The sequence below is a fragment of the Lytechinus pictus genome, chromosome 10 (assembly GCF_037042905.1).
Source record: "Lytechinus pictus isolate F3 Inbred chromosome 10, Lp3.0, whole genome shotgun sequence".
NCBI lineage: Eukaryota > Metazoa > Echinodermata > Echinoidea > Temnopleuroida > Toxopneustidae > Lytechinus > Lytechinus pictus.
Window position 1 is genome coordinate 7949134 of NC_087254.1, and position 18114 is coordinate 7967247.

Below are 18114 nucleotides of genomic sequence, written 5' to 3' on the forward strand. Positions count from 1 at the left end.
ACAACGAGGGGGGATGCTAATTCATGCAATTATAAATCTAAAGGCAGTGCTGAGTAGTCTCCGGTACCAGTTATGTATCAATTGTGTGACTCTAAATTTGTGAGCTAGGGTCTGGTTTTTAGAATTATGAACTTTAATTATGACTGATTTAAAAAACTACTCAAGACAGCCTTTTGTTAAAAGCTCCCAACCACCAACCCCATGCAGCCGACCTTACTCCATCCCTGCTCACTTCTCGCCTCTCAAACGCATACTGCTGTCACAAGGCAAGGTAGGTCCAAATAAACTTATGTTAAGAATTTTAAGATGTTACTTGTTGACAAGACTCGTTGCTTAGCAAGTTTTCTGGCTGTTTTTTCCATTAACTGCAGTTCTACAAGTTGATCCATGTGAATCCAATCCTTGTCAAAATGGAGCTACTTGCAGTCTTGATGGTGTCCAATACCAATGTAATTGTGATCTTGGATTCACTGGAACTAATTGTGAGCTTGGTAAGTGCAAGTTTGTCTTGGTATGATTAAGACCCATATTGCACATAGATAGACTAATAATAATAGCTGGATTTATAAAGCGCTTTTTGCCTGAGGATACAAAGCGCTGCTATTATTACCCCGGCTTTAGCTCGAGCTGCTATCACCGGCGCTCAGTGCATTCAAGGAAATAATCCTGCCGGGTACCCATTCACCTCACCTGGGTCAAGTGCAGCACAGTGTGGATAAATTTCTTGATGAAGGAAAACATGCCATGGCTAGGATTCGAACCCACGACCCTCTGTTTGAAAGGCGAGAGTCAGAACCACTAGACCACGATGCGCCCTCACTACTTGTGAAATCATTAATTTATTCTTATATGCCACCTGCCAGGACATGTCCGTGGACTCAATGTCTCCATGTTCGTTAACCCAATTACCACAAAGTAGACTACTTTTACTTTCATTTATGTCAAGTTTATCCTTAAATCTATATTTTGATTTGAGCCCCAATGCCTCTTATCGGCATGGGATATTTTGTGTGCCCTAAGACAGACAAAATACCTCGCCCAAATCATAAAAAATAAGATTCCTGCCTGTAAGATAAAACTAGGGCTTGCAAGAGCTATTTTTTAACACCTAAAAATAATGGGGGGAGGAATCAACCCCCCAAACCCATCTGAATTGCAGAATTTATATTTCAGAAATTTGAATTATGTTTTATTAGTAACAAAATTGTTTGTATTGAATTAGGAGGAACAGCCTGAACAAATTATTTCGCATTTTCATTCAAAATCATGCCTTCTTTAATTTGTAAAAAATGTACACTTTTTTGCTTCTATTTACAGATATAACAGACTGCACTGGGGATCCTTGTCAGAATAATGCAGTATGTCTTGACATGCCGAGTGGCTTCATCTGTATCTGTGATGCTCAGTTCTCAGGAATATATTGTCAATGTAAGATAACATAGATAACATTGTACAGTATTGATCTTAATCACTGTGTTTTGTCAATGTTATTATCATGGAATTTTCTTGTCCTTTCAATATGTCAATATAAAAAGAAAATCTTAAAAGCTTTCTTGTTTCGCATTGTTTTGAGCCTAGATTTCCATTAATTTGTATTGCCTTCACTGTCTTCTTCAACTTTTGATTGCGTTATATGAGTAGCAAACCTTGTTATAAATTGATTGATTGACCATGCTAGTAGGCCTATTGCATGGTGCATGCCAAGCATATTATTTTTGTTTTGTTTCCTGCTTTTCATGAGCAAATAATGATATCAAATGAAGTTAGATTTGTTTTACATGACTGTTTCTTATTTTTTAGTTCTAACACCCTGCAACGCTGACCCATGTCTGAATGGTGCCACATGTTTTCAACAGGATGATTCTGGAAATTATCTATGTGTCTGCCCAATTGGCTTTACTGGCACTAACTGTGAAACCAGTAAGTATTTTTTTTTTTCATGATTTTCAATCAAAATACTTAATTTAAGGAAAATGGAAAAAATAGAAATATGTGTCTTTCATTTGCATAATTCAATATAAAAATGCATATCCACTCCATTATACTTGTTCTTAAATCTGACCAAAATTTTGCAACAATTGGAGCTTCAGAGCCAAGATCTGAAGAGGGAGGGGGAGGGGGTGATGAAAAAGAAGATTGGCATCTCCCACAGAAACTTTGTAAAACCACAGGTAAAAAATACCCTAACTGAAAATAATGATATCCCTGTTATTAAAAGAGCAGAACAATGCAAATACAAATCTATAAATGTAAAATAAAATCCTTCAAATTGATGTTATTGTTTTTGGTAAACATTGGGAAAATGTACTTTAACTGCTCATTTGTTTGCCCCCTTTGTTGTCTCCCAGATATACCTACAGCTTGCAGCAGCAACCCATGTCGCAATGAAGGTGTGTGCTTCGAGTCCCAGAGCGGTGGGGATGGTTACTTCTGTTCCTGTCCCAATGGCTGGGAAGGAACCGAATGTGAGGTGCCCTCTGACCTTTGTGACCCAGACCCGTGTCAGAACAATGCAGTCTGTATTAACATGCAGACATCTTACATGTGCCAGTGTACTGCTGGATTTGAAGGGGACAACTGCGAAACAAGTAAGATGGCATTTTGCTCAGTGCTCTTATGTTTGTTACTTTGGAGATAAAACTCTTTGTAGTTTAATGTGTACACTGATTTTATTTTAAAATGCCACGAATGTATGAAATTTAGGGTTTTAAGATATACGATTGCTTTTTTTTTACCAATCATTAATGCAATCTTGCATTATCAACTAGACCCTCTATGGAACAAATTTCCCATTGGCAATAGAAATTCAACAACTTTAGACACTTTCAAACTAAAATTAAAAACCTACTTATTCCACTAGTGTGTACAACATCTAGTGAGCTCTTGCAGCACAATAGAATAAATAGAAATAGTTACATGCGATAAATATATATATGTATTCATTATTTTTATTGATATTAATCTGACAGAGATCGAGCATGCTGGGGTCTATGAAAGATGTAAATTCTGTAGCATAACCATGCAGCCAGTCTCTAACATCTTTAATTATTGATTGACTGGATTTTTAAGCACTGATGGATGAATTTATAATTTTTTTTTCAATATTTGAATTTATGAAATATTCACTTGAATTTTTCTTCTACTTTGATTATGAGCAAACATATGATATCCATCTGGAGACTAACGGAAGAAAGCAATGTCAGTGAATTTAGCTTTGTGCTTTATAATATGAAATAACAATTTTATGACTTAATTTGGTTTCAAGGCAAAACGCAATGCCATGTATTTGTGACTATGTTTGTTTAATATAGCTCTTCAAGCCTGTGCTAGCAACCCATGTCAGAATAATGCCCTCTGCTTTGATGGTTTGAATGGTGGATACTTCTGTCAGTGTGCTGTAGGATATGAAGGAACTGACTGTGAAACAGGTAAGGAAACGGTCATACATTCATAGCAAGAAAATAGACTGGGTAGTAAGGTGGTGTTTCACAAAGTCATTACCTATAACTGTATGCCTGCCTTGAATACACTCTTATATGCTGTTTCGGCTTCATAGGGGTAATTCAGCCCAAGAAAAGGTAACTAGTCCTTTCTAAAGTCATGGGTAACCTATGAACTGCTTCTTGAATTCCCACCATGGAGACTTTTATGAAGCAATTTCTTTTGAATTTCTGAAAACAACTGTCAATAAACATATAAAGTGCCTGTTTCTGATTGGCTGATACCAAATTTTGAAGTGAAAATTTTCTAGTAAGCTGCATAATGAAAGAATCTCTTGTATTGCTTGCATTGAGTGGTTTGCACGGAAGGTATACACATACTTGAGTGTGAATAGCAATTAGCAAGTATGCCATAAGAGCATGATAAGCCACAGAGCAACATCAGCTCTTGATCCACACCAGGTAAATAAAGTCACTATTTGCATTCTGTACTCACCGGTCACCCCATGTCTGGTTGTCTGCAAAGTTTGCAAGCAGCATATCTGAAAGGTTAGATCAACTTTTTTTATAAGTTATGAACCGTTTTCCTTCTTTATTTCTTATGTGATATGATGAGGAATGATCCAGGTGGAATGAAATAAAACAAATATACAATGACTAATTCTTGGAACATGCTAAAAACTATTCACACTCGGGAACATCAATACCACCAACCCGTACATTTCTACATTCATTCGATGTGAATATTTTTAGCCAGATCCTTGAGGATCATGATACATTTGTATAGATAAAGCTTGAGTTCCTACAAGTTTGTCACATCCAAGTATTTTTTACTTTTCCAGAAATTGATGCCTGTAATCCCAGTCCCTGCCTGAATGGAGGTATTTGCTTTGAAGGTGCCTTTGTGAATGAGTTCTTCTGTTTGTGTGCTGATGGATGGGAAGGGACGGTCTGCGCTAGTCCTGTAGACCAATGTGACCCCTCACCCTGCCTCAATGGAGCAACCTGCACCAACCTCCAGACATCTTACACTTGCAATTGCCCTTCAGGATTCACAGGGGAGAATTGTCAAGATGGTAGGTGGATTTTTTTCCTCCCAGTAAATTCCAGTTTTTCCCCCATTTTTTTAATGCCATTACAATTAAAAGTTTTAGGATTCACAAGAGAGAATTGTCAAATTGTAGATTCATTTCTTTCTCCCTGCAAATTCTATGAAGTGTATTTTTTGCTTTTTATTGCCTTTGAAATAATATACAATATGATTTATATTCAAATTCGTGTAAACTTTAGCCTTCTGCTATCTTGAAACATTAGACTTTGAATTATTACCATGAGAATTGCTCCAGATGGTGCTGGGTTCAATCCCTGCTTCATCACAAATGCATATTAATCTATACTGCTATACTCAACATAGGAGAATATGGGTACCTGGCAAGAGTTATTAATTCCTTGAAATCCTTTGGATGAGCACACAGACAGTAAATTATCATGTAATATGTGTAATACACGTTATCTTATGTGGGCACATCGTGGTCTAGTGGTTCTGACTCTTGCCTTTAAAACAGAGGGTTGCGGGTTCGAATCCTAGTCATGGTGTGTTTTTCTTCTGCAATAAATTTATCTACACTGTGCTGCACTCGACCTTGGTGGGGTGAATGGGTACCCGGCAGGATTTATCCCTTAAATGCACTAAGCACCGGTGATGGTAGCTCGAGCTGAAGCAGGGGTAGTAATAGCAGCACTTTGTATCCTCAGGCAAAAAGCACTATAAATATCCAGCTAGTATTATTATTGTTATTATTATTGTAATAATACAAGAAAATATTATATCATTGTACACTTCATATCATTGAATTATCTATCTGTAGACAAGAATAGGTTAATGCAACTAAAATGTTGGCAATTTTGATGACAATTTTGATTTTCACTGTTTCTGTATTTGATTGTAGTTGAATCACCATGCAATGATGAGCCTTGCCAGAACGGTGCTGCTTGTTTTGTCAGTGCTCAATCGACATCCTTCCTGTGTCTCTGTATGCCTGGATGGGAAGGCGATGACTGCAGCGTGGCCATCAATGCCTGTGATCCTGACCCCTGTTTCAATGGTGCTACATGTAATGACCTTCAGTCATCTTTCACATGTACATGCCCTGATGGGTTTGGAGGGGACAGTTGTGAGACAGGTAATGGCTCTTTGGAAGAACTAACAGTAACCAAAATATTTTTTTCCAAGTGTGTTTCCAAGTTTAGTCTGTATGAGTTTGATATCCTCATATTTCTATAGTTACAGAAAATATATTGGTTTTAAGGAGTGTATGATGTTTATTAAGAATTCACATAACAAAGACAGAATCATGATTGCTATGCATGATTTTTTAAATTTTACCTTTGAATTCATTTCATATTTTGTCTGGTTTCTCCTTTAGTGGATAAGCGGGGTCTTTTATTTTACTGTTCTGTTTTGGAAACATTAAAATATTAGCAGAATTATACTTAAATGATATGTTTTTAATAGTTTTAATTTCTGGTATATATTATCTTTTTGTGAATAAAATTATGACGCTTACATGTAGATACAAACCTTTGATAAAGAGTGGGTCTGATTTAAATAATGGCAATAATGTGGAGCGTTGTGGTCCAGTGGATTAGTCGTCTAACTTTGAAACAGGGTCATGGGTTCAAATTCCAGCCATGGCATAATTTCCTTCAGCACAAAATTTATCCACGTTGTGCTGCCCTTAACCCAGGTGAGGTGAATGGGTACCCGGCAGGTAATAATGATAACATCGTGCCTCGGAATAGAATATTTCTAGATAGCACTATATGGCACTATATATATATATGCCTATTATCATTATCAATACAAGACCCTGTTGCATTGTTTCACTCTATTTTACAGTCCTTGTGGCGTGTGCTAGCGACCCATGTGAAAACGGTGCAACATGTTTTGCTAGTGGCCAATCAGATGAAAGCTTCTTCTGTCTATGTGAAGCTGGATGGGAAGGAGTTGTGTGCGAACTGGCCACAGATGTATGTTCATCCTCACCATGTATGAACGGAGCTACGTGTAACAATCTTCAGACTTCATATGAATGCTCTTGTGCTGATGGATTTGAAGGAATAATGTGTGAAACAGGTAGGTAATCTGTTCTACCAACTTTGTTTGCATTAATATGCCTTTAGATATAATCTTCACTTTTGTCCTACTCTTATTTAGAGTCGAGTATAGTAGAGTATGATGTTGTTCATGATTAATTGATTTTTTCTTTCTGATTTTTTTTTTATTATTGAAAGGCTACCAAGAATATATTTTTATGGTTCAAGATAGAAACTATGAAACTAATACACTCTTAAAATGCACTAGCAGAAGTTGTGGAATATGTATGAAATAGTTACTGGTCATGATTTTAATTCAAATTCAGATTTAATTCAGATCAAATTTCAGATTTTATTGCCAACAGAACACATAGTATAATACAAATTTATTTCATACAGTTATAATTGTATACAATGATATAAATAATTAACATATAAGGTTTTATATTTTATTTATTTTACGCTAATTATGACTATCATGGCTATCTCCATAGAAATAAATGGATGTACAAGCGACCCATGCCAGAATGAAGGAGTCTGCTTTGTATCAGGAAATGGCGATTCATCGTTCATATGCCTCTGCCAGCCAGGATGGGAGGGAGATGATTGCAGTCAAGCTATTGATCTTTGTCAGCCTTCGAATCCTTGTATGAACGGAGCCACCTGTCTCAACCAGCAGACTTCATTCACTTGTCAGTGTCCAGAGGGATTTACCGGATCGGTGTGTGAAACAGGTGAGCTGAAATGAAAATTGTGAAATGTAATATTGTGAATTTCGAGACTCTAGGTGGTTTAATGACAGTGATGGTCTAGTTTAGCCCACACTTATGGGGAATGTCACTTTGCTAAATAAAAATTTTCCTTACCATTTACCAGCAAACTAATTTGTTGTGACATAAAAATAATAGGTAAGTACAAAACAGTAATGAATTTTAATCAATTAATTGGTACACTATGTCATGAATGTGGAAGTATGAATTCCAGCATTCCATTGTGGTGTAGTTTAAAATTCTAGTTGAGAGTAGGATTAAACCTAGATTGAATTAACAGAATACCACCAAAAGGGTTATAACGTAATTGTTCCTAATCTTCAAACGTGGGTTATCAATGTTGAGCACTCTCGAATTTGACAAACATAAGCAATGTACAAATTTTTCTCTTGTTGATAGATTCAGGAGTGGATTGAAGATTGACCTGGGAGGGGCACTTTTCTAGAATAAGAAATTGACATGCTTGGCCCCTCTCCCTGAATCCCTATAAGTTCACATATCTTTGTTTCATTCCATGAATATGCCTAATTTCTTTGGCATCTGAACAAGCTTTGAATTACTCCTTTGTTTAATAACATGAATTCTCTGGTAAATTTTTCATCGATACACAAATAATACATGTGTTTGAGTGTGTAAGTAGCAATGAAGCTCACTTAAGGGTATTTACATGGTTCCAGAAGCATAAAGGCGCTAAAGAAAAGTGTTTTTAAATAACTGTGTGGTTTGTCGAGATGCCTGTAGTGCTAATAATACCAGAAATTTAAATCTAAAAAAATAAGACAGCTCTAGGCAACAGTAAAAATATTGTCCCCTCTGAATTCTGTATTTGCACAAACAAGCCTGCATCTGCTTGCTATTAAAATATCACAATAGTAGTAATAATTGAACAAATGATAATAATAATAACCAACTCATGTATAGTTCACATCACCTCCTATTTAATGTCTCTATCCACTCCAAAAGGAACTTGGATATAATTACCCTGGACTAGTACAAGCCTAGCAATAAAGTTTGATATGGAGCTCAGTTAGCGTGTCAATGTCCTGACCATAGCCTCTTCTTTGAAAGAAATACACACTTCCTCCAGTTTACATGCTAGAGGTGAATGGTGCATTCAAAATGCAGAGAGCTGCCTCTTGAATGCATAATTAAGGGATTTTAAAACCACAGGTTACTCAATACACATTCGCAATTGGCTACACCCATGTGCATGTTTTATAGTGTATTGTGGGTTCAGTGTGTGAGCTTGTAACTAATAAATATTCTCTCATTTACAGTTTTGGAGTCCTGTTCCAGCATGCCATGTGAGAACGGAGCAGTGTGTTTTGAGGCCTCTAACACCAATGGATATTTCTGTCAGTGTCCAACTGGATTCACCGGAACAAACTGCGAAAATGGTAAGATTTGAGACATTAATCTGTTACTTGAAACGCTTTGTAAAAATTCACACGTTACTCGTGACTATTTCTGAGGTACTAAATAAGATTCTCAATCATTTTGATCAGACTTTGTAGATTAAAATTTTGATTGTTAATAAATATCAAAAATATGAAGTGCACTCCCATAGTGTTCAAATTGATAATTGGGGGGTTCTCATTTAGCGCAGTCATACATTTAGTCATTCATAAGTTGAAACACACAGATTTATAAAACACCACACTGGTATTTGTTATATGTATATTAAAATGCAATCTAAGAAGTGTAAATAATGCTGTTTGCTATTGTTTGAGACAAACAGTGTGAAACACTATTACATTTCATATTCGTTTTTTCTGTCAGCTTCTGGTTTTCATTTTTTTTTCTTCTCTGTTTTACAGTGCAAATGGCCTGTGACCTTCAACCCTGCCAGAATGGAGCTGCCTGTTTCCAGCAGGAGTCATCTGAGTCGGGGTATTTCTGCCTTTGTCCTGATGGATTCCAAGGAGACAACTGTGAGATGGCAATAACACCATGCAACCCTGATCCTTGTCTTAATGGTGCAGCCTGTGTGGAGGATGGCATTCAGTTCATGTGCCTCTGCCGCCTAGGGTTTTCTGGAGACCTGTGTGAAAACGGTGAGGATATTTGCAAATTGCTTTAAAGAGAGAAATATGTACAGACAAGCCATTCATTCAAAGTCTCATCAAGTTATCATTCAGACAGCCAGTCTTTGTTTGATTTAAGGGCCTGATATCTTCCCCTTTTAAGCTATCCAGGCTTTAAGTTGTACAGCACATGGCTCTCTGATGTTTTCTGGCTTCTTTCCAGACCACTCAGTATATGAGCTAAGGCTATCTTGCTCTTAAATTTGAAATCATTATTGTGTTACCCTACATATTCTGTGTTTTAAGATTCTGGTTTTGTTATATTGCTAGTTATTGTAGTTTATGTAGCTCTTTTTAAGTGTCTTCTGTGCTTTTGTACTTTTATTGATTTTGTGTTTCATTGTTGGAAATGAGAAACAATTATTCTGAAACTGGAGCATTGTTCACATCTGTCATGGAATATTCTGCAGATAATTTGTATTTGTAAATTAGATAATGTATAAATGAAAAATATTTATATATCTTTTTAAAGTAGACTTGACTTCCAAATCAATTCAAATCAAATTAATATATCTCCCAAAACTAATGATTTGGTGAAATTATTAATTCATTACAGTTGTTGGAGCCTGCATGAGTGAACCCTGTCAGAATGGAGCCAATTGTTTTGAGGATGTCAGCGGGGCAAACTTCTTTTGCCAGTGCGTTGGTGATTGGCAAGGGACGACCTGTGCAGAACCTTTGCAGGATAACTGTGACCCAAACCCCTGTATGAATGGCGGGAGCTGTACTGGTCAGCAGAATATATTCCAGTGTGCCTGTCCTGATGGCTTTGCCGGTGCTCTGTGCCAGCTAGGTAATGTTATACCTTCATTCCTTGAATTTGCATTGCTCTTTGTGAAGATTTGACAATACAATTGGAGAGCAGTAATGAAATAGTAGGACAGGAAGAGAAGAATTTCCTACCTCTTCTCTTGTGATGCTCTGAAATATTCTATAAAGTGCTACATAAATGTTACACATTATTATCATCATCATCATAAGTACTATTAACTCATTATTTGCTTTTAGAAAGATTTGAATCAATTATTCATGGAGAAAGATGGAAGTCTGTAATTGTCTTCTTTGTAAATATCATTTTACAAAAGCTTTGAACCATAAGTATGATCTGCGTCTTAATTCGACTTCTGATAATAATCGTTTATTTTATTCTCTAGTGGCCACAACTGGTTGTACCATTGACCCGTGCATGAATGGAGGTGTGTGTTTTGCAGGCAGCGATGACTCTGCAAGCTACTTCTGTGATTGTCCAATAGGTTTTACAGGAGATCGCTGCGAAACAGGTATCTTACTTGAGGCTATTTTATATCTTGGATTGCCAGTTTTAGAGTTGTGTAGCTTATAAGGAATACTTTTACAGTTGTATTGATTTCAATTCAATTAGAAACAAGTAATACTCCCCTAGTTATGTTGCTTGTAAAAATGTATAGTTTTACTTTGGAAATGTATCACTATTATGTTTCATCTTTTTGACAAAAAATATTCAATGTCATTAATGTTAATAATGCTTACATCAGCTAGACTTTGCTAATGTGCTACAGCAGCTACCCATTTCACATATTCAGAGGGTGGGTTTGGGAACAAGATGTGGAAAAAAACTACAGCATAGTAATGTTTAACCCTTTATGCCATTAGCCTATCTTAAGATCAGCCTAAATCATATTTTTGATATCTGAGGCATGCAACACAAAGCTCAGCATTTGATAATGGGGCTGATTTCTACGATTGATCACACTCACTGTTATGTATCATAAATCAAAGAAATCGTCCCTGAATTCAGTCACTCAACTATTTTATTTAACAGGGCCCAGATTTATCTTTTGAAGAATAATACTTTTTCAGTATTGTATTCCAATTTTGTTATCGAGTGAGCTTTTCACATTCCCCCTCCAATTATTAGAACTCTATCCATGTGATAGCGATCCATGTCAAAACGGAGCTACATGTTTTGAACATCTTGGAAGAGACAGCTATGTGTGCGTGTGCACACCAGGATATGAGGGCACAAATTGTGAAAATGGTACATTTTTTTTTTTTTTGTAATCTCGTCATCATTACTCATTCATCGGTGATGGGATATAAGTTTGATCTAGGCAATTCCATAAAGCAAGTATGTCCAACCCCTTATACGATTTTTCTGAAATAATAGACTTTGATGATGGTTGAAGGTTTGCATGGTGGCATGAGCAATCGCGGAAGAGGTTTATGGTACTCTATGTGCAAAGTCATGGAAGGACTGAAATAAGAAAAGAATTGGAGGAGAATTGGAAAGGCAAGAAAGTGGGGGTTTGAAAGTTTGAGAGCATTCTTTTCGAAAAGAATACCCTACTTTCAGTTCTTGACTTAGGCAAAATTTGAGAAAAAAAGGGGTTGGACTTACAAAGAAATTAAATTTTCTGTATTCTGCAGTCACACCAATGATAAATTGACAGATGGTATGTCAGAAATAGCTTTGATTGATTTCGCCACCAGTGTGGCTATGGTATTATTATGGAAACACTATTTTTTTTTCTTTCTTATCTTTCATGGTGAATCCCCTGGTAATTGGAAATCTAATATTTTTTCCATCTCATTTTTGGGCAGATGATCCCTAATGTTCGTTTTTATCATGAAATGTTCTTTCAAATATTACCATTCTAATTGTGTAGTATTTTGTTTCTCTGTATTATGATCCTTTGGAACCAAGAAAACCTTTTTTCTTAAACCTTTCTGTGGTGAATTCTCTTTTTGGGTGTAAATTACTAATTCTTTTACATTTTATTACTTAACCCTAAGAAGACTGGGGGGGCTGATTTAGCCCCCCCCCCTGACATTTTTCGTGATAACTCCGCCGCTTGAAATTTTTTGACCGCATCGTTCGCTGACTTTTTACTTTTCTTGCGCAACTTTTGAGACCAAAATTGCAACCACCGGGTACGCGGTTCCGAAATTACGCAACATTTTGTAAGTGCATGCAGACCCAAAATTACTCAAAAACGTGAATTTGTGTACTAATCCAATGCAAGGTGTTTTAAGCCAAAATTCATAAAATGTATCATTATTTTTCCTTTTACTGCTTAAAATCAATTCATTTTATCTTGTTTATGGTCAAAATAAAGTCCCCGACAATTTCCATTGAAAAAACAATAAAAAACAAAATGTCTAAAAACAAAAAAATCAATAAGAAATTTAGAAAACAATAGAATACATAAGAAAATAAATGTGATGTTGAAATTTTTGAAAAATAGATTTGATCAGATGCCTATCTAGAGTATGTGAAACAAAATATAGCATTCTAGGGGCATTATTTTATTACTTAGAGCAAACTTATGATTGTACGCATTAATTAGCATAATTAATGAGCAATGAGATTTTTCGCAGAATTTGATATTATGGTTTTGTAGATAATGCCATGGGTAATGTGCGTGCCAATTTTTGTTGCGATCGCGCGATCGATGGCCGAGATCATAAGGGGGGCTGAATCAGCCCCCCCCCCAGTCTTCTTAGGCGTCGAAATAGCCCAGTCTATTTAGGGTTAAAGATGAAATTATGATCAATTCATTTCATTCTTTATATTAAACAAAGATTACATTTCATATCACTTTCAATGGGAATATCAATGTTTGTCATCTTACATATATCCTCCACCATCCATTCACCACCCGTAGAAGTGTTTCCTTGTGATAGCAACCCATGTATGAACGGTGCAACCTGCTACGAGCATTCGGCAGGAAGCAGCTACGTTTGTCAGTGCCTACCTGGTTTTGAAGGCTTGAACTGTGAAAATGGTACTTTTACTTCCTCATTGGTGAACATTCATGTATTCATGGGGCTGTATCACTCCATTTTAGTTTTTATTTTGCTATTGTAATTGGATTATATGGTGATGTATAGTCATATCATTTAATTTCATATTCTATATTGATATCCATGTATATGAATTAATTGAATTCAGATATATACATGTTATATCGTGCACCTTAGCATACAGACAAATTAATCAGCTGTACATTTTTTCAGTAAAGGAAAGTAAGGCAACAACTAAGTAATAAACAGATGAAGTTGAACAATATATAATAATGTTATTTTTACAAAAGATATACTGATGGCGTCATCCACAAGTCTTGTTTGCATTTACCCACTACTATCATAAATGTAAGGAATTTGTCGTGTAGGGATAGGAAACAGTAGTAGTGTTTTATGATGTGTTGGAATTTCAAGAAAACAAAATTTGTAACTTCTTTGGTACTTGTGCATTCATATTGCATATGACATTCATATACTGTAGTTTTCACTTCATATTACATCAGTATTTAGGGGACAGACATGGGAGAAGGGTGTTGAAAAAATGATTCCTTTATATGTTGTTTTGTGGAAGAAACAGGATAAAAATGTACTGTTATCTTTTTTTTAAATAGAAATCTTGCCATGCCTCAGCAATCCTTGTCAGAATGGTGCTACGTGCTTTGAGCATGGCAATGGTGGCAGCTATGTCTGTCTGTGTGTCTCGGGATATGAAGGAACCAATTGTGAAACCGGTTAGTATCATTTCTACATTTTAAAAGAATTGCCTATATTCCTTGAAGTACGTCTCAGTGCTTCACACCTACAAATGTCACACAACTCTTCATAGTTGACATTAGCATTTCAACATCAATAGCGATTTTAGGGAAAAGGGAAATCTATATTATGCATCTCCTGCAAATGTCTTGGGTTTTAGTCTTTTTTTTTGTATTAGGCAAAAATAATAAATCAAATGTTCATAATTGCAAAGTGAATACTCACCTGTTACTCTTGATTTGTTGCTCATGATATTGAAGATTTGTTGTGAGATCATTGAATCTAATAGATTAGTTCATTCAAGTATGCCATTTTTTTAAATTAGAAATCATCTCTTGTGCAAGTGATCCTTGTCAGAATGGTGCAACCTGTCTGGAGATGGGCACTGGTGAAGGTCATATATGCATATGTGTACCAGGCTTTGAGGGACTCACTTGTGCTACAGGTAATCATACTCTCTACAATTAAAAAGAAAAAAATATATATACCACTACCTTCTAATTGCGCAGGTTAAAAATATGTATTTTATGAAATCTCCTTGAGGATTAAACTGAGATGAAACAAACCTTTAGATGAATTTAGTTTCAACCAACTACATGCATCCTCTGTGTCATTTCTTAGCAGTAGCTAAGTTTGTAATAGTTTCTGAATATATTCAATGATATGCAGGGTAGAGATTATGTGGTGAGCATTTCATAAAGAGACTTGCCACTGATTTTCACTGATAACTGTTATAAGTTACCGAGAATCCCTCCATCTGATTACTCAGGGCAGATTTTTCACTGAAGATCACTGACTGTATGTTTCATTAGACACTTCACTTTAGCACTGTCTAGCTAATTCTGTCTTCTTTAATCATTGATGTTACTGCATAAGCTTCAAATGTTATGAACTTTTTTTAAAATAGAAACACCAGCTTGTGACAGCAGTCCATGTCAGAATGGAGCCACATGTTTTGATCAGACAAGTGGCGATGGTTATGCATGCCTCTGTGCTGATGGGTTTGATGGCACCAACTGTGAACAAGGTAGGTGTTGTGGGCTGAGTATAGTCACTTGGTTATGTCCAAGGCAATTAATGATTATTGAATTGTGTATATGAGATTGTCATTTATCTCTTGAAATAAATTCTTTCAAATGGGGAGGGGGGTCAGGAATGAGTACACATCCATTATTTATTATTTTGTGAAATATTAATGCCTGAATACATCTAAAATGTTTTTTTTTCTCAATCTTGAGTGAGAGAAATCAAAAAGATTTCTGTGATATTTTAAGAAATTTTTAATTCTAAATGTTTGGTCGTCTAAGGAATAACAATTTACAGTAATATTGAGGTTGAATTTTAATTTTCATGTATAATGATATGCATTATGGGTTTTATGAATGATCTCAATTTTCTTCTCTTTGTATTAGAAATTATGGGATGCATCAGTGATCCATGCCAGAATGGAGCAATCTGTTTTGATCAAAATGGTGGTGGCAAATACGTCTGCATTTGTGCAGCTGGCTATGCAGGCACCAATTGTGAAAATGGTAGGAGAAATTTTGGAATACATGTATGTGTATAGTGTATAGTGATTGTATTTGTCACTTTTCCTGTTATTACTTTAAACAGAAAAAAATTAATGCTTCTAGATGCCCCTGAAATATTATTAAAAAGTCGTGAAATAGAATAAAGTTTTCAAATAATTAGGTTAAATTCAACTCTGTGTTGACTTGTATTTTTACCAGCACCCACTGTCACTTTCTTTCACTAATATTAGTGTTGATGCTTTGACTGAACAGGTTTATTCTTTACTGGTTCCATCCAAGCTGCAATCATGTCTTATCTTTGATCAAATGAATTACAAAAACACTAATACAATGGCCCATTTTTAGAATTTAGCTTTAATTGAAACTGTAGTCTTTTGGTTTGACTATGGAAAGCCAATATTGACAAAAATCTGTGTGGGTCCAGGATAACATTTCCAGCATATTTGACACTGAAATTATCCATAACTCTCTATGAATAATAACCTAAATAGTTTTCTTCACCATCAAATCATAAACAAAAGAACACCATAAACATAAGAAACATATAATGTTAACAAAATTTTGAGTTTCTGCTCCCCTAATTTAAGCACAGCGTTTGATCATGGCAAGAGTTAAACTTAAAGGGGAATCGAGCCTTGGTCATAAAATGTTGTGTAGGAAAGGGGAGAAATAAATAAGAACAGAATGGTGAAAGTTTGAAAAAAATTGGATAAATATAAGAAAGTTGTGGCTGCTTTAAGATTGAGATCCCTATGAATATGTAGATTTCAAATTGGCAACTGGGTAAGTGAATCATGACAAGAAAGCCCCTGGGGCAGTAATCTAAATATAACCCAGGTAGTATATTCTTTTATGTTCTCGTAAAAGAAAAATATAATTTGAAGCAAACTTTTGAAAAAAAACAATGACATTTTAGCCATTTTGTATTGGAGTACATGGAAGAGTAGTCCTTGCCTTACATCACTAAATCATCACATATACGGCCAATTTGAAGTCTCCATGGGGAAAGTGATTACAAATTTTTACAACTTTTAAAAAATCATATTTTTCTTATAGTTTGTCCAATATTGTTGGAACTTTCACCTATCAACTTGTCTGATTTTTCTTTTTCCTCTTAAAACAAGTTTTTATTTGGGTTAGATTCCCCTTTAACTTCAGAATACGGGTCATTGCCTCTAATAGAGTGTTAAAATAGAATTAATGGCTGTTATCTTTATGTTCTTCCGTTGTAGAAATCATTGGATGTGGTAGCAATCCTTGTCTGAATGGAGCTACCTGCTTTGATCTGAGCAGTGGCAGTGGTTATGCCTGTGTTTGTATGGATGGATTCCAGGGAATAAACTGTGAAAACGGTAATTTCTTTAATACAAAATACATCTCAATAGAAGCAGTACTGCAAAGCTACCAACTAGTACTGATTTTCAGTCTTTTGTACCGACAATTGAGAAAAATACTGATGTTTTCATGTAAAAAATGATATAATTTGTATGTGTTGTCCTATGGTATTTCTTTGCAATACTGATTTCCTCACCAAAATACTTTGTTTCAGCTTTTGAATACTGAAATGATCTTGTTCAAGTTGACAGCTCTAGTAGTAGTGCTTGTATCTTTTTTTTTCCTTGCCATGAATTGAGATGTGACATTTCATATATTCCTCTCTGTATAAAATTCTACCCAGTGGCCTCTGGAAAAAAATTGTCTGAATGAAACTAATTCTTTGTTAGTTCACTGATTGTGATCCCATGTCAAACATGTTTTTATCCTCTTATTCTTCAGAAATTGTTGCCTGTGATAGTAATCCTTGTCAGAATGGAGCAACTTGTTTTAATAGCAATGGTGGCAGTGGTTATGTCTGTGCATGCCCAACTGGATATGATGGAACAAACTGTGAAAATGGTAATTCATCCAAATTATTGTGTTGCGACATTGTTACTATCTATGCCTTGTTTTTCATTAAAACTGGAACCCTTTATGAGACAGCCTCTGTGTGCCAATCTCAGTGATTTGAAGTGAAAAGATAAGAATACTTTTTAAACATGTTTAACTTGAAATATTGGTTGATACTTTTTTGTACTGCCTGTGAAGGCTTAAGAAATCCTGTTTAATGTTATCATCTCATGTGAAAATCTGTTACTTTTCTCCTCTGCAGGCATAACCCTTCTCTGTAGGGCATGCAGTAATCTTTATTCATTTTTATCATTCAATTTTCAGTAAACTTGGCCTGTGTTAGCAGCCCTTGTCTAAATGGAGCAACCTGTTTTAATAACAATGTTGGCAGTATTTATGTCTGTCTCTGCCCTCCTGGCTTCGAAGGACTGAACTGCGAAATTGGTAGATACAGAATATTGAATTTAAGCCTTATATGATATTTGTTCAACAAGTCTGTGTTCCCATTTCATTTTAATCTTACCCTTATTACAAAAAATAGACATGTTTCTACAGAATAGAAACATTTTATTTGAATCCTATATTTTGATTTACTTCAATATTGTTAGCATACTGCCCTTCTTCTCAATGTTTTATATCTCCGCATTTGGATAATTTCCATGCAATATCTTAACAATTTTGTACTCTATTTTATAAAGGCATGTGCAAGAGGTAAAGTTAAATGTGTCAATTATGAGTGATGCAGATAAACAATAATGATATCACAATA

General features: G+C 35.4%; 1 protein-coding gene across 27 annotated transcripts in view; it reads left to right on the forward strand.

Moving 5' to 3' along the window:
• The window catches only part of LOC129269699 (uncharacterized), a 181306-nt gene that overhangs the window by 26139 nt on the left and 137053 nt on the right, over positions 1-18114 (forward strand). For 25 of the 27 annotated variants that reach the window (XM_064105260.1, XM_064105258.1, XM_064105259.1 and 22 more), the window contains 22 exons: positions 372-491; positions 1318-1428; positions 1801-1920; positions 2349-2588; positions 3312-3428; positions 4283-4516; positions 5390-5623; positions 6340-6576; positions 7031-7270; positions 8584-8703; positions 9124-9360; positions 9947-10183; positions 10545-10670; positions 11288-11407; positions 13035-13154; positions 13785-13904; positions 14252-14371; positions 14834-14953; positions 15339-15458; positions 16691-16810; positions 17235-17354; positions 17670-17789. In XM_064105260.1, coding sequence (XP_063961330.1) covers positions 372-491; positions 1318-1428; positions 1801-1920; positions 2349-2588; positions 3312-3428; positions 4283-4516; positions 5390-5623; positions 6340-6576; positions 7031-7270; positions 8584-8703; positions 9124-9360; positions 9947-10183; positions 10545-10670; positions 11288-11407; positions 13035-13154; positions 13785-13904; positions 14252-14371; positions 14834-14953; positions 15339-15458; positions 16691-16810; positions 17235-17354; positions 17670-17789 — 3453 coding nt within the window. The remainder of the gene's footprint in view (positions 1-371; positions 492-1317; positions 1429-1800; positions 1921-2348; positions 2589-3311; positions 3429-4282; positions 4517-5389; positions 5624-6339; positions 6577-7030; positions 7271-8583; positions 8704-9123; positions 9361-9946; positions 10184-10544; positions 10671-11287; positions 11408-13034; positions 13155-13784; positions 13905-14251; positions 14372-14833; positions 14954-15338; positions 15459-16690; positions 16811-17234; positions 17355-17669; positions 17790-18114) is intronic. The other 2 variants (XM_064105238.1, XM_064105241.1) reach the window with 2 other exon arrangements.